Here is a 16,757-nt window from a genome sequence, read left to right as displayed (position 1 = left end):
CTGAACAAAGAGAAAGCATTCCCCTGATTCTTAGGCACAGAACTACAACTGAAGCATATAAACTGTAAATTGTTATAAGGTCACCAAAGCATTTGGTGAAAGTCAGTTTCTGTTGCATATTTATCAAGTTGTTTGACAAGAGGATTCCTCACAATTTTATTTTAAATTCCTGAAACTGAAAAAAAAACTTACTATGTGCCACAAGCCATCATTAAGGGCTTTGCCACCAGCTGTTACTTTGGTTGCCACTTCATTCTTGAACTGAATTTCAATCTTCCCATCACGAAGTGCAAGCAAAATCCATGATGTATAATCAGGAGATTCAGCATACAATATAACACCCTCATTATCGTAGGTCCGAAAATCAAATTCGGCTGAAAACCTGGGAGGGGACAGAAAAGCACAATCATAGGGAAAGGACAGAATATAAAACAGACTGAATCTGTGCACTGTGAAAGTTATTACAGATTAAAATATATTAATAATAATATTTTATAATAATAAAATCTAACTAATAAACTGTGCTTAAAAAAGGAAAGAAAGTTGCGTAAGGCAACTCACAAGCAACAGTCTGAGTGAGTCTGAGTGGGTGTACCTACTGAGATCCAGAGCCCCAAGCACCGTTATTCAGGTTCAGTACAAATTTGTAACATGGCTTTCCCACCACAATCTCACTTGTACATAAAAATGCATGAGTTTTGAAAGAAAAAATAGTTTCTGAAATATGACTCACAGACCATACCATAGTAAAGAACTTTTAGCTAGGCCTGGTGCCCTTAGATTGCCCGACTGAAGTAAAGTGTACCTCTTCCCCTGCTGTCCCATATTTAACAACAACAACAACAAAACAACAACAAAACAACATTCAATTTATATACCACCCTTCAGGACAACTTAACGGCCACTCAGAGCGGCTTACAAACTATGTTATAATTATCCCCACAACAAAACATCCTGTGAGGTAGGTGTGACAGAGAGAGCTCCTAGAAGCTGTGACTAACCCAAGGTTACCCAGCTGGCTTCAAGTGGAGGAGTGGGGAAGCAAACCCAGTTCTCCAGATTAGGGTCCCACACTCTTATCCACCACACCAGACTGGCCTTCTGACATCTACTTACCTTGTAACTTCTGGCAGTCTAAACCTTAAATATAAAACAGGAATCCCTATAAATTGCTCTGCCAGATAAAGCAATTCATAATTGGTTTCAAGATTCAGCGTGAGACAATCTTGCACAGGCTAGGAATAACAGCAAAAAAGAAACACTTGTTATATAATTTGACCAAGGCAAGTTCAAATCTATCCTTAATCAATTTTACCAATGTAGGACAGATTCCAATGCCTCCCCCCTCCCCCCACAATGTATGCTGCCATTTGTACTCATTATACAGTGGTAATCATGTAGAATTAGGCTATCTGAAGACATTCTTAATGACAATATAATGACATCTGCCACCACCATTTGTTGGACAGTGGACCTGGCAAGTTCATTGTACAGTGGATTCCTTCAAACAACAGATTCATTGCTAGATTCTAGCTAGAATCTCTGCTAGATTCATTAAAGGGCAATTGCCAAAAGTATATTGAGAAAAACACCAATCATTTGAATCAAACTTCTTTTTTTGTGGTAAAATAGCTTTATAGTCTTTCTCCTGGAAATGACGGGGTGCCTTCTGACTAGCACTTGTGAGACCTTCATTAGACTAGGAATTCGTTGAACAATAGAAACACACCAATCAATGCAATCTGCATAGCTGATGAGTGCATTATTGCAGGCATGGGCCAGCATAACTGCATTATGACTAAAGACTGCACGGTTAGGCCAGATTTTTTTTGGAACAACAGCTCTAATCTTATAGATGCGGGTAAAGGCAAAACTTTAGTGTAAAGGAATCTCAAACAAATTTCTTGTGAGCAATTCTGACACTTATTTAAAAGATTACTTTTGAATCTATTTTCCATACACTAGTCAATTTACCAAATTGTATAGCCAGCTTGCTGATTTCATATCAGTTGGGAATGAAATCACACCTCATGTTGCCTAATCATTAAATCAAAGTTAACTACCACTCACCAAGTTCTCGTAAGTATGTTAAAGCACAATAGCTGCCTTTGATCTGTGAACTATTTAAGCCCTGTTGCATTGAAGTACCTCAAAGCTTGTTTTTAGTGGTAGCTGAATACACTTCAACAAGCTCAGTCTTGCCAAAGAAGTATAAAGGAAGCCATTCATACAGAAACATTTTCATTGAAACCCTGCATACCTCGCTGTTTCTCCATCTAAGAAATGTGAATACTTTGATCGTTTAATATACCTCTTAGGAAGGTTTTAGTTTGTAGTGAAAGAATTATTAAAGTGAAGGGACTTAAAGCTATGCAAATATTTCAGTAGCACTAATACAGGTTTTGAACATTTCAGAAAAATGAACTGTTTTCATAGAATTTTGTACAAGATTAGAGATATACAGTAGTTTGCAAATAAGTGGTGTTAAACAGGCATTGCTTAAATACGTACGTATTTATATGTATACAAGACCACAGGGGTAGTCTTTGTGATTCTGGAGCCCATAGTAAAAATCCAGGATAATTTCCCAAAATCACTGCTACTCCCCTGCTGGCCTCCCCTGCTGGGCCTAACCCCTGACACTGGCTGGCCGACACCCAGTGTGAGATGAGCAGGAGCTGCTGCTACCAACATAAGCCAGGCACAAATAGCTGCTACTGTCAAGCCAACTGCCCAAACCCCACAAGGAGCCATATGAGAAGTCACTGCTACCCAGCCAACTGCCCCCCTACACTGGGGGGGAGGAATTGGGGTCAGTCAGGCACCCCCAGCTTGGGGCCTGGTGCTGCTGCAACTTTTGTCCACTGATTACAATTACCCCTGAAGCACCATGGACTTTTGTTCTACTCTGTTTTACTGTAAATTGCCTTGACCATACAGATGAGGCAGAAGAGTATACACAAACAAAACAAAAAACAAAACATGCAGTATAAGGACATGGTCTTGGTGTTTTTCAAACCTCACTGGAGAAGAATATTTCACTTCTTTACATTTATTAAAGAAAAGCAAGGGAGGGAGGGGGAACAGTGGTGCCTTACCTCACAAGTTTTCATGTCTCTAGCAAGCTTGAAGCCTTTCTTGCCATCACAATAGCAAGTGTAGCTTCCTGGAGAATTGATACACATTTGAGAACAAATGTTTTCGGCACATTCATCTACATCTGCAGTAAATAGGGAAGCACACAGCATGACACTTATACCGGCTTTTGTTTTCAAAACATACAGTTGCATCCTTGGGAGTTAAAATGAAATCTTAAAAGAGGCATAGTTGTAGTTTTGCTACTGCAGAGCTTGCATATATTTTTAAAAATAAGATGAATATTGGGCAAGTTTCTGGCAGCTGGTTCCACAGACATCACACTTTCTCTTCAAAGTGGATGCAGACATTCTCCTATGATGACCTGCACAGTATGCGAGCCTGCCAGACATGTACTCTGGAAACTGGATTCCATTTTTATACCAGCAAAAATAAAGTTGACAGATTGCCTGGAAGAGTGGGATGCCGTGCATGGATGGGGCAGTGACTTTGTTTGGTTTGGTGGGCTGCAAATTATGTAGGACTACTCTACTAATAGTCCATTTTCTGTAACTCACAAAAGACACACTGATGCCTGAGCATAATTCATTTTGTCTGCAAAAGTGGAAAAGAACAATAGATTAGGCTAATTAAGTAATAGAATCTACTGAATAAAAATATTCTATCACTGAATACAAATATTTTAACTTCCCCCCCAACCTTATATGTCCCACTCACATGAAAATGTACGCTTTTCCTCTCCCAGCAAATGTTTATGGAAGCTGGGACCAGAGGACTCTGTGGGAAAGGCAATCTGAAAGAGCAAGAATTTCACAGAACTGAGCCATGAAGCTGTAAGTCAGAAAGCTGGTTGTGTGGGAAATCTCAAACCAATTTGTCTGGGTCCTGGAACTATAATTGGCTATTACTGTCCCTTACAGTTGAAAAAAAGCACCATCGATATGCTCAACCACTGTGCATACACCCACACATACTGCCTTGGAAAAACAAAACAAAACGAGATCAATACAAATATATATGGATGTGTGTGTGGGCACCAAATTATGAAGCCCAGGAGGCTTGGAAAGCAATCATTCAGAGAGAAAATATGGGCTGACCAGAGCAAAACACATTTTGTCCCAACTGAGCAAAGCTGACTACATTCTCTGCTTTGTTGGCTCAACACAATAAATAATTTAGAAGTGCATGGCTGTGCGAAAGACAGTATTAGTAACCTGCCGACTATGTGAATAAACAGACTCTAGCTGTGTAAGAAGATCATAAAGGCATCAGAATAAGGCAAAAATTTTTACGCCTGTAACTAAAACATCACTGATTTGAGCAGTGACACATATACAATGCAATCCTAGGAAGTGTTACTCCAATTTAAGCCCGTTGGTTTCAATGGGCTTAGACTGGAGTAACTCTGTTTAGGATTACACTGGTAGTCAATGTGGTGTAGCGGTTGGACTAAGATCTGGCAGACTAAGGGATGAATACCCAGTCTGCCATGAAAGCTCCCTGGGTGATCTTGGGTCAGTCACACTCAGTCAGAGGGTGGTTGTGAGGGTAAAATGGAGGACCGGAGAAGTTGCTTGGAGTCCCCATTGGGGAGGAAGGTGGGGTATAAATGAAGAGTGTGTGTGTGTGTGTGTGTGTGTGTGTGTGTGTACACACATAGGGGAAGGGGGAGGGAGAGAGTAAGTGAGTGTAGAGTTTGACTGTATACTATCCTAGGCATTTATGTTTCTTGAATGATTGAAGTCTGATTTTTTCCAACAAATTGAATACTCACCTAAGTAAAACTTTCACAAGAATATCAAAAGATTGGTTTGGGGATAGTTGCTCAACAGAATAACGGACTGAAGAAAAGTTTAATAAGATGGTGTAAGATACCCAAATATAACTATAATGATAATGGGTGCTTTTCTCAAGGGTCACTCCACTCTACACAACAGGCATAAATTCTGCAAAAAATGCAGAAAATGCGTAAGACAACTAGGGGACCCACAAGGACTTGCGGGATGCATCTAATTCCCCCTCCCCCACTATGACCTCTTTCCCTTTCCTGCCCCCCATACCCTCTCACCTGTTCCTGATTTCTTCTCTCCTTCCAACTCACTTTTGTCTGCCCCCATCTTTATCTCCCCTACCCTGGCAGCCTCTCCCATATGGCCCAGTTGCATGGCACTGGCTGAGTCAGGCTCAGTTGCATGGTGGAGAATCTGCAAGGACTTGTGGAGGGTACTTCACTTTTCTCTGTATCCCTTTCCCCACACTATTTCCTCTTTCTTTTCTGGCAGCCTCAATATGCTCACCTTTCCCTATGTCCTTCTCTCCTTCAAACCCACTAAACAACTCATCTTTTACCAGCCCCTCATCTTCATCAATATTTATTAATTTGCTTTATTTACATACTGCCTTTCTCCACAATGGGGATGCAAAGCAGCTTCCATCATTTTCCTTTTTTTCATTTTATCCTCACAACAATCCTGAGGGGTAGATTAGGCTAGGAAAATTGACTGGATCAAAGTCACCCAGTGAACTTCCCCAGCAGAATGGCGATTCCAACCTGGGTCTCCCAAATCCTACTCTGAAACTCTAACCACTACTACATTGGCTTCGGAAGGGGAGGGTGTTGCTATTGAACAGAAGCAAGCAGCTGAGCCTGCGTGTGTTGCACAAGTCATGTGGTATCAAGTTGCCTGGTGGTTTCTTCTAGGCCTGGCCCCAGTAAATTCTCCCTCAAAGGCCCAAACAGCTTGGAAAGGGCCCTGCCCCTCTTCCTGCCTTTTACTGACAGAAACCAAGCCTGGAATACTGTTATGTTTGCCTAGCAACTGAGGGCATCTGATTCTTAAAGCTACAAGGACTCCTTTTAACGCCTTTTAACATCCTATATATATTTTTTCAGATTTCAAATTTTTCTGCAAACCTGGAGCATTTTTCAGGTGCATAGAAAGATCTGTCTTGTCCATTCATAGCTCCAATCTCCTGATTTAAACATCCACAGATCAGGGCCAGTTGGCTATTGCTATATAAGATATTGATACTGCCCTCACAAACATTCACGTGTGCATCTGGAAACATGTGAATGTATGAATGTGCTTTAGAATGATCAGACCATTGGTCTATCAAGCTCAGTACTGCCCACTCTGACTAGTGGCAACTCTTCAGCATTTTAGGTAGAAGTCCCCTATATCTCCAGCTATCTCAGTCTTGACTGAGATATAGATATAGGTGCTAAGGACTGAACCTAGGACCTTCTTCATGCAACCAATCTCAAGTAATCAGGAGCCCAGATTGGCCTTGGTACCTAAAGCTGAGGCTACTGCACATTTTCTGTATGTGCTGTTGGAAGCACTAGCGTAACACTCATCTGTGTCACCCACATACTGTATGCTGTTGCCATAACAAAATTATGCTAGCAAAATGTGATAAGATTTGGATGTGTGTGTGTATGAGAACCAGTACGTGCAATGGTTATAATCTTAGGCCAAGATATAGAAAAGCCAGCCTCTGTTCAATTATAGAATTCTTGGGCTGACTTAGGCAAGTCAGAGTGTCTAAAATAGTCTGAGAGCCAGTTTGGTGTAGTGGTTAAGAGTGACAGGAGAATTTGTTAAATCAGTTAAGGAAGTTTTAGTTTATAGACAGTAAGTAGTGCATAGATTTCAATTTCCCCATAAATTTCCATTGCCTCCTTTCAGAAAGAAAGAAAAAATTCTGTGACTTTTAACATTTCCAGAAATTTTACTGTGAACTGTTAAACGAACGAACAAAAACCCTAACAAGTACAACAATGACAGTGAAAATTCCAAGATAAAGAAGCCATCTTTGGATCCTGCTGACCCGCTCAATTACCGCCCAGTCTCGAATCTTCCGTTTCTGAGCGAGCGGCAGAGAAAAAGCTGCAGAGCTTCCTAAGGGAGACCTTGGCCCTGGATCCCTTTCAGTCTGGCTTCTGCCCAGGCCATGGGACAGAGACATTGCTGGTCACCCTCACAGACTATCTTCGTAGACACCTGGATCGAGGTGGATCAGTGCTGCTGATTTTACTAGATCTCTCGGCAGCATTCAATATGGTCACTTATGACTTTTGACCCACCGGCTCACCGACACGGGAATACAGGAGACGGCACTACAATGGCTTGTCTCCTTTCTCCATGGTCGGGGACAGAGGGTGGTGCTTGGGGAGGAGTTGTCATCCTGCCACCCAGTAGTATGTGGTGTACCGCAGGGGGCAATACTCTCCCCACATCTATATGCACCCCCTCGCCCAGCAGGTGCAAGTTTTGGGCTTGGGTGTTATCAGTATGCTGATGACACAGCTATATCTGCTGATGGACGGCCAGCCTGGATCGGCCCCGGATGCCTTGGAGCGTGCCTTCGAAGCTGTGGCTGGATGGCTGCAGAAGAGTCGACTGAAGTTAAACCTCTCAAAGACGGATCTCCTGTACCTGAGTCGTGGGAATGTGGATTCGGGACTCCGGCTCCCTTTACTTGATGGGGCAGTGCTTACACCGGTCCCAAGAGTTAGGAGCCTGGGGGTGATTCTGGATGCTTCCTTGAAAATGGAGACCCAGATCATGGTGGTTGCCAGGTCGTCGTTTTTCCATCTTCGACAGACCAGGCAACTCGCCCCCTACCTTTCGACTCGCAACTTAACTACAGCTCTACGCAGGGCTTCCCCTGAACCTGATCCGGCGGTTACAGCTGGTCCAAAATGCGGCGGCACGGATCATCACTGGAGTGCCTTGCACTGCACATATAACACCAGTATTGCGCCAGCTGCATTGGTTACTAGTGGAGTACCGGATCAGATTCAAGTTTTTGGTACTAACCTATAAAGCCCTATGCAGACTGGGACTGGCATATCTATGGGACCATCTCTCCCTGTATGAGCCCCATATGACGCTTCGATTCAGTGGCCCCTGGCCCCAGGGAGGCCCGTTTAGCGTTGACCAGAGCCAGGGCCTTTTCGGTCCTGGCTCCAACCTGGTGGAACGCTCTGTCTAAAGAGATCAGGGCCCGGCCAGATTTGCTATTCTTCCGCTGGGCCTGTAAGACAGAGCTGTTCCGCCAGGCATATGGCTGACGCTCTGGGCCTCCCTGCTGGCTACCTAGAGATAGCTGTGCCCCTACAAAGGGTATCTACCACCTAGCCTTTGCCATATATTTCTAGAGGTGGTTGGGTGGTGGTTGTTGGTGAAATCTGCTGCCATATGCCTTTTAAAATCTGCTGCTGCATCGCTTGTTGTGTGTGTTCTTTTTTAAAAAAATATTTAAGATGTTTTTATTGGTTTTAAAGGTATTTGTATTTTATATTATTGTATTAATTGGAATCTGCCTTGAGCCTGCTGATGCAGGGAGGGCGGAACACAAATTGAATTAAATAAATAAATAAATAAATAAATAAAGGCATTCAAAATTCTGCTTTTAAAAATGAGAAACAACTACCTTCACATTTCTTTGTAGTCGAATTATAGCCATAACCTTCTGCACATTCACATTCATACTTCCCAGGAGTATTCTTGCATAGTGCCGTTCCACAAATGTTTCGGTCTAACATGCACTCATTCCTGTCTGCACAAACAGAGATTGTATTCATTTCCAACAGAAAGGGAAGGATTCTTTTTCATGTCTGCAGCACTTGCCTCCTGCCACATGCTTCAAGGATAGCAGTGAGCTCAAGAGACAATAAAAAGTGTGAGAGGTATGAGCTAATTTTCCAATGAAACGTGCTCGCGTAAACATGAAAAGCTAGATTCACATACAAATAAAAACAGAGAGGTAGTGTGCCACTGTGTGGAAAAGAAGCACACTTTAGTGGCACCAACTTTGGGTCTCTCATTTGGTAGATATATAAAAGTAAAAGGAATAACAGAGATGATAAACTTTTTAAAAAGTTTATAGCAGGGGTCCCTAATGTGATGCCTTGGTCCCCATGACATTCACTGACACCTTCTTTGGCACACATCAAGTATTTTTGGAAAGTCGGTGGGATCAAGTGGGGCTCCTGCCCAGCTCACATTCTGACTGGCCATTGGTGATCTAATTGGCTGTGCAGACTAAAATAATGTTGCTGCCATCACATTGGTGGTTTTATTCTCTCACTCTTCTTTTCCAGTGTTTTTAAAGTTACCCTTCATTTCCCCTGCACTTGGTCTCCAGGAATGTTGCTCTGCCTCCTGTGGCAGTCATTTTGTGGTTGCACCCACTAGAGTTCCAAAGAAGTCTAAAGGCTCAAAAATGTTGTGGATCCTGAGTTATAGTCATATGAACAAAGCATTTTCAAAAGGGTAATGATCTCGTTTTCTTTGTAAAGGATCTCATATGTGGTTATTCTGGTTGTCACATTTTGAAGAGATAAGCCTAAGCCTTTATGTTCCCACTGGTAGCACATACTGTATTTCCTTTGAATTAAGTACTATCATCAAAATGTATAGCACAATTCTAAGCAGAATTATACCCATACAAGCCCATTGGGTCAATGTATTTAGAAGGGTGTAACTGTGCTTAGGACTGCACTGAGAGAACCCTAGAATTACAAACTAAAGAGATCATGATTTGAAACAATGGCATAGGCTCCCAATTCTTGTCTGAGTGGACCCCATCTGATAGAATAACAGGCTACAACTAACTGATTCTTGGGCCAGGAATATATGTTTTAGATACCCAGCTGTCCCCTAGCAACGTAAGTGTTAGAAACACAATTTCAAAGGCAGGCATGCTGAAACTTGCTTGTACCAACCTTCATACTGTGACCACAAGTGTATGCTAAAATTGACTTTATCAGAGATCGTCCATATGCCAGGTCTATTACCCATGACAAGTAAACTGCTACCCTTCTTTTGCCCATTTGTGGGGATGTCTTATTGAAATTTTATTATGTGTGAGTTGCTAAAGTTGTCATGTTTCAGGGCAACTTCCTTTCCAGGGTCTCTAGAAGTTAAATTGCTCAGTGAGTATGTGTATAAACACACACTTTCAAGATTCTGTATATTAACAAAGCCTGCCACTTCACATGCTGGTTAGTAGGGGTGTGCACCAAGAGAGCTTCCATTTTAGTTTCAGTTCCAGGGGGTTCTGGAATAATTCTGTTCCATTACTAGCTTGTTCTGGATCAGCCCGTGCTGACTTGGAATGGATCTTTTTGGTTTCTTTGTTTTCATAAGTTTGCCATACATTGGCTGTACATATGCAAACAAACGTTCTTCTTTTCAAAGGAGGAGAGTGGGGAAACAAGGGTCTTGGACAGCTGTTTTTGAATGCAGCAGCATCAAAATTGCACAGAACACAGTCCTCCCTCTAAACTATCAACCCACCAAGTTTAAGGGTGAGGTCTGTGTTTATGGACCTCAAGGAATGCTTGGAGAAGGCACACATCAAAGTGAGTGTTGTACTGTATGTATGCACACACTTTTGTGTGTGTGTGTGGGGGGGTGGAATTGGAGAAACGAGGCTCTATTCATGTTTAATCAAAAAGCACTATCCAATGCATTGTCTAAACCCCCTCAATCCAATGAGCTGAGTTTCTCCTTAAGCACATGAAAACTCATACAAAGAAAGCAAGTGTTGGCAGGAAACTTACTGGCAAAGAGGTGCTGGCAGGGCAAGCCAGCATGGCACACAAGCAGGAAAGCATTCCATTGCCAACCAGCACAGTGCAGTGAAATTTTAAAAAAAAATGTTTCATGATAGCAAAGCCAATAAATTGTTACCTTTGAATCCTGCTGTTTTTCCATGTTTCCCTGTGCTTTGTAGTTTCATTTCCGTGATAAAGAGCGACTCCTCCTCACCTTAATCTGTTTTGCAGCAGCCTGGGACTGCTGGCTGCTGGCCTGTTCTTGCACTGTGCATAAAAGCACTCAGAAAAGAAGGGCTAGAGGTTGGTTTTTCCTTTGTGGGAAGGGAAGTAGTAAAAGTGGGAGAGCAGACAGGTTGCTAGCTGTCAGTCTCCCTTTCTGACTAAAACCATTAACCCAGAATTGAATGAAAAGGAAGAAGAACCAATGGTGGAAACAGCTGAAGGACAGTCTTTTTGCTATGCCAGAAAATAAAAAATTGGACCAGATTGGTCCTTCCACATGGAATACTGATCTGGAAAGACTTCAGTTTCAATTTATTCAGCTTAACAGCCCATAGGCCATACTCTCTAACAAAATTTAAGAATTAAAAAATAATAGTTAAAGAAAAGGTTGCCACATCTACAATGCAGCTTTTATAAAGGCTACTCAGTAATAGTATTAATTTTGAAGAGTCAGGAATGTTTGAATGCCTCAGTAGCCATTTTTTTAAGAATCTGTCTCTGGCTAGTTCGTGCTTTGGACAGTGAAAGAAGGTATGGGACAGTGACACAACTTAAATCAAAAGTCAGTCACAGAACAGTTGATCCAATGGTATCCTAAGGAAGCAACTTGGATGTACATGCATGCGCGAGTGTGAAATGCACATGCTGCTACCTCCCCAACATTTACTGCAGGGTCAACTGGTTTAACCAGAGAGGGCCAAACAGGGGGCCAGAAGGATTTCTGAGCATGATGAAATTCCTCCTGGTGGTCCTTAATCCATTATTTTCAAAGGACTTCTTAAGTCACAGTGAGTGACTCTCAGGCACCATGGCATCAAAGTGAAGAACAGCAGCTGCAGAGGGCCACTGAATGGGGATCAACCAGCTCCATGTGCCTGAGACCTCCTGGCTCTCCTTTAATAATTGCTTTTTCTTTCTAATTTTCACTCTAATCTGCATAACATGAGCCTTTGCAGCAGCTGGGGACTCAAGAGGATGAAGGAGACACCTCCTTCCTCAAACCCTCGTGTGCATGCCTATGCGGATGTTGTTGGCTTGGCCTTTCCTTGCATTGTGCGTAAAAGTACACAGAAAGGGATGGTGATGGCGATGCTGGTGTTGATAGCATCATGCTGTCTGCTGTTCCGTCCCTAGTGCAAAGCAAACCTCTGATCCCTACGAGTTACTCATTGCCAATGCCATAACACAATTGCCCAGGAAGCTCTAAAAAATAATGCACTCATGCACATCCCTTTCATGCCAACAGAGTTAAAGCTAAGGGCACACCCTCTCCCCTTTGGAGCCAATTGATTGCATGTGCAGACAGACTTGCTGTTAAGAAAAGCAATATGCTGCCAGATGGCCCCTGACTGCCTGTGCAGTCTCTGTGCAAGTACTGAAATGAAACACACAACCTTTTCTGTGTGTGTGTGTGTGTGTGTGTGAAAGAGAGAGAGAGAGAGAGAGAGAGATTTCAGCCTCATTCCCTGGATTTGGTTCAGTGTTCTAGAAGCTGCTTTAACAAGCTGAACCGCTGAGTTCTGTGTGTAATTTCTGCTCATTTTTTTCTATTATGTACATCCCTACTAGTAAGGTTCATAATTATAGAACAATTATTTTTTTCTACAGTATTTTAAACATAACAAACCAAATCCTCTTAGTTTTAGAACAGTTATGAGACCACCTACTACAGAATTCACATTGAAGATGGAATACAGCATTCTGCAATGTGTTATCAGATGGAGGTGAAGCATAAGGATCAGGCAGTAATCCTTCATGGGAGAAGAGGGATATTAGTAAGAGTGCCCTTACCCCTGCAGTTCATTTTATTTGGAAGCATAAAGTAACCATCTTCACAGGAACAGCGATAGTTTCCAGGAAAATTAATACAAATTTGACTGCACCCTCCATTTCTATTTACTGGATCTTCACATTCATTTATATCTAGAAAAACAAATATAAAAACAAAACCATAACCTTGGACAGAGTCTTTGCTGACTACCATATTCTTTAGTATGAAAAAGCTGCTTAGGATGAACTCATTTCTATTTTTTGTCATATATATATATTAAAAAGTCCTAATAGCAGTCACTAGTTACAGTACAAACTCTACCTTCTTCACATCTCTCTCCTTGCCATCCTGGCTTACAGATGCAGGTGAACTTCGCTTGGCCATCTCTGCATTCTTTATAACCATCTTCATTGCATGGCAGAGGAATACACTGATTTGAAATTACTGCAGCAAAAAAAAACAACAGTATTTTTATTAGTCTTCTCCTAATTTTGTTTGTCCATTCTGTTCCTAAGGCAATATTTGGAACAATGGGAGAAGCTTCTGCTACACAGACAGTATTTTATAAACATAGCCCTCCTAATTCACTTTTAATGCTTGTGAGGGACTTTTAGTGAGAATAGTGCTACAGAGGACACTTGACTAATGGCAACTTCCCCATTGCTGATGAATAAATGAACCATTCTTCCTTTGCAAGCGCTATAGGTAAAAAAAAACCACTGAATCAAAATTAAGATGCAGACAATACATTTATTTAATATATGCATTTATTAAAATATATCTATCTCACCTTTTCTCTGATGGGAGACTCAAGAAGGCTAAGAAGAGGATTTCACAAACCTGGCCAAATTTCTGAGAAAATACTAGAACAAGCTTGTGGGCCCTCAGGGAGTGGGCTCTGCCCCTCGCTCATCAGCCGTCTTGCTGGGCTCTGCATGGGAACTGGGTTGTGTCATGTCAGCCCTTGTCCTGACCCTCTTAGGATTAGCACCGCTGGTGCCTGGTCTCTTGCTCATTTGCCTACTTGTCCCCTTGTTTGCCTTCCCTCTTGCTCACTCGCTTGCTCTCCTCCAACAGCCTCTCCCCTCCCCCTTCCTACCTTCTGAATATCCCTTATTTCCTTTCCCCCATTCCAAACTCCACCTCCTTCACCCTGCCCACAGGACATGGGCCAATCCCAGGGCCACGGGCTGGAGTAGGAACAAGGAGCGACTTCCCCTTTGGCTCTCCTGCATCCTGTCCCAGGAACTTCTGGCTGTGGGCAGGTAGGCCAGAAGAAGCGTGCACCATACCTCCTAATTCCCGATCTTCCTTAGCTACCATAGCACTGGGCAGCTCCTCTGTGCTGCTTGGGCCCAGCAGCCACTCCCAGGCAGCAGAGCCGCTGGAGTCATGTGGACAGCCCCTGCTAGGGCCTCACGCTCGGTTCGTCTCTCCTGGCTGAGGGAAGATGCCAGACTTGTCCTCGAGCTGTCTGCTCATGTGCCTCCCTCTCTGGCAGTCCTTGAGGGAGCTGAGCAGGAGGTCAGTGGTGTCAGGAAGCTCCCCCTGTGGTGGGCTTTCTGCAAGGGTCAAGGTGACACTAAGTGGAGTCTGGGGAGTCGTCCTCAAACAAAGCAACTGACTACTGACCTGCCATTAATTCACCCTGATAATGCTTCAGTCAATAGCTTATTTTCTTAGTAACTTGGCCAGTTCACATCTTTCCATCTTTGATCTCAAAACAATCAAATAACTATACCGGAAGGAGTAGTAACAATATTATTACAGTACCTGAGTATAAGTGCTATTCTATGCAGAGCTAATCCTATCTATGCCCACTGATATCAAAGATGGAAAGGACTGCACAGTTAATGACAGAATTGGCTATTTAGCATTAGGCAGGACCTACCACAGGTTAAACAACTGGGTCTCCTTTTAAAAGGCAGCAGATTATCAAATGTTTAAATTATTTTCACAACCACAGGGAGTGAGGGTGCCATTTGTATGTCGAGCTCCGATATTGCAATTTGGGACCATTTCTGGAGTATCAACATAAAGATTAGTCTCTTTCCTTCTACTGTCCTTACACCTTGGATAAACTTCTTTTTGCGACTCAGTTACTGAAGACACCTGCAGGAACAGCTACCCCTTATGAACTCACCAGACCACTGTGGTCAGGTTCAGAGGCCCTGCTTCAGGTGCCCCTGCCTTCCAAGACTAGGTGTGTGGCACCCAGGAGAGGTCCTTCTCGGCAGTGTCACCAAGACTCTGGAACGCTCTCCCCAGGGAGGTTTGTCTGGCCCCTTCTGCTGCCATCTTCCACCAGCAGCTGAAGACTTTTTTGTTTTGCTTGGCATTCCATTATGATCCCTCATCCTTCCTCAATATTTAAGCTGTTATTTTAAAAATATTTTGTATTCATTTTCAGCTCTGGTTTTAAATTGTTTTAATGATGTATTTGTGTGCTGGTTTTAATGGTTTTCAAGATGAGATTTTAATACGTAAGTTTTGCTAACCACATTGGTGGCCCTGTGTGGGTGGAAAGGCAGTGTAAGAATCCTGTAAATAAAATAAATAATAAGGTGCTCGAGAGTTGATAGAACAGACTGTGATTTTCCTCAACACACTCTGATTCATGAACATTTAGAGCTGTTTTATACTGAGTTAGAAGATGAGCTCAGTATTGTCTGCTCCGATCACTAGCAGTTCTCTAGGTTCTCAAAAAAAGAGATTTTCCAAACCTACGACCTTTTCCCAAACCTTGAACTGGAGATGCCAGTGACTGAATCTGGGACAATGTATATGTTAAGCATACTCTCTTGCCACTGAGTTATGGCCAGTAGTATCAGGTGGTTCAGTTCATCTTGCCACTTAATGAATTCATATGGTGTCTGAAGAAGGAAGCTCTGACTCTAGAAAGCTTACATTCTGAAAACCTTGTTGGTCTCTAAGGTGCCACTGGACTCAAATCCTGCTGTTCTACTGCAAACTAACACAGCAACCCAGCTAAAACTATCCTCATATTAGATAGTGTAAACTTGTTGCAGTGTTGCTGAGGCATAAAGTGCTTACAGCAGGGCAGCAGACTCTGATCCTCTAGGTACTCAGCTGTTCCTGCAAGCCAATTCATGTCAGTTTAGCTTGAGCCACTGCTGAATTTTAAAGACTGGATTGTCACGGTTACAACACCATTTTTTTTTACTTGTAATATCATCAGTGTTTCTCCAGTGGGTAATCTGTGACAACCACTTTATGAGACCAACACATATGAGGAATAAAATTAACATCAAGTACAGCAGCATTCCTCACTGGAGACCATTCAGCAAGCTAATATGCTCACACACAGCCCTGCTGCCCCCCTCCCCCAAGAGGCTCTAATGAGAGTACAAAAAAGAGAGAAGGGATGAATAAAAGCACACTCTAATTTGTGACTGCAGGCACGCCAGCACAGCACTCTGGAAATCGTGTTCCATCTCTGATTGCATGAGGGATAATAATCAAGGATTCCTTTTTGCCCTTCTGTGTTCTCAAGGACAAAAACAGGGACAGATGCTTAAGGATAAGTATTTATCTTCCACTTGGGATCAGTTTCCAAACACCAGACAATTTTGTTAGAAGAACAAGAAGAGGCACTTCCAGTTAAGAAGGAAGGATGCTTTGCATACTTAGTTTTTTACCTGTAGAGAGCCTGACTCTTAAAAGTTTATACCCTGGAAAATTTCATTGGTCTTTAAGGTGCTACTGGACTCAAATCTTGTTTCTTACTAATGTTTTAAAACATAAACTTTGGGTGTAAACTGATCAGACAGACTGAATGAAGGACAACCTAGCTATCATGCAGCTTTAGGAATTAATGACGATTTTAAAAAGCAAGAAATCTTCGAAGGGCAAGACTGAAAATGTTTGAGCCTAATATATTATTTCATTTCATTACAGACCTTCTTGGGGCTGCAGCCCATTCAACAGCAAGTATGCAAAGAAGTATTACATGGGTTCATTACGAGTAGATTGTAAGAAGAGCTATTAGTCAAGATAATCAGCTGGGTGTGCATCTCTCATGCCATGAGGTAACAGGTACTTTATATGACAGATGGAAACAGAAATAATTGTGCTGCG

General features: G+C 42.5%; 1 protein-coding gene across 1 annotated transcript in view; it reads right to left on the bottom strand.

The window, feature by feature from the left end:
• The window catches only part of PROS1 (protein S), a 46,544-nt gene that overhangs the window by 12,384 nt on the left and 17,403 nt on the right, over positions 1-16,757 (bottom strand). Inside the window, exons 5-10 of the mRNA XM_054973507.1 lie at positions 12,981-13,103; positions 12,680-12,811; positions 8,536-8,661; positions 3,099-3,220; positions 1,117-1,235; positions 193-382 (exon numbers count right to left, since the gene is read on the bottom strand). Coding sequence (XP_054829482.1) covers positions 193-382; positions 1,117-1,235; positions 3,099-3,220; positions 8,536-8,661; positions 12,680-12,811; positions 12,981-13,103 — 812 coding nt within the window. The remainder of the gene's footprint in view (positions 1-192; positions 383-1,116; positions 1,236-3,098; positions 3,221-8,535; positions 8,662-12,679; positions 12,812-12,980; positions 13,104-16,757) is intronic.

Source organism: Eublepharis macularius, chromosome 3 (assembly GCF_028583425.1).
Source record: "Eublepharis macularius isolate TG4126 chromosome 3, MPM_Emac_v1.0, whole genome shotgun sequence".
Taxonomy (NCBI): Eukaryota; Metazoa; Chordata; class Lepidosauria; order Squamata; family Eublepharidae; genus Eublepharis; species Eublepharis macularius.
The sequence above is the reverse complement of the archived record's forward strand: the minus strand, read 5'-3'. Positions and strand labels throughout refer to the sequence as shown.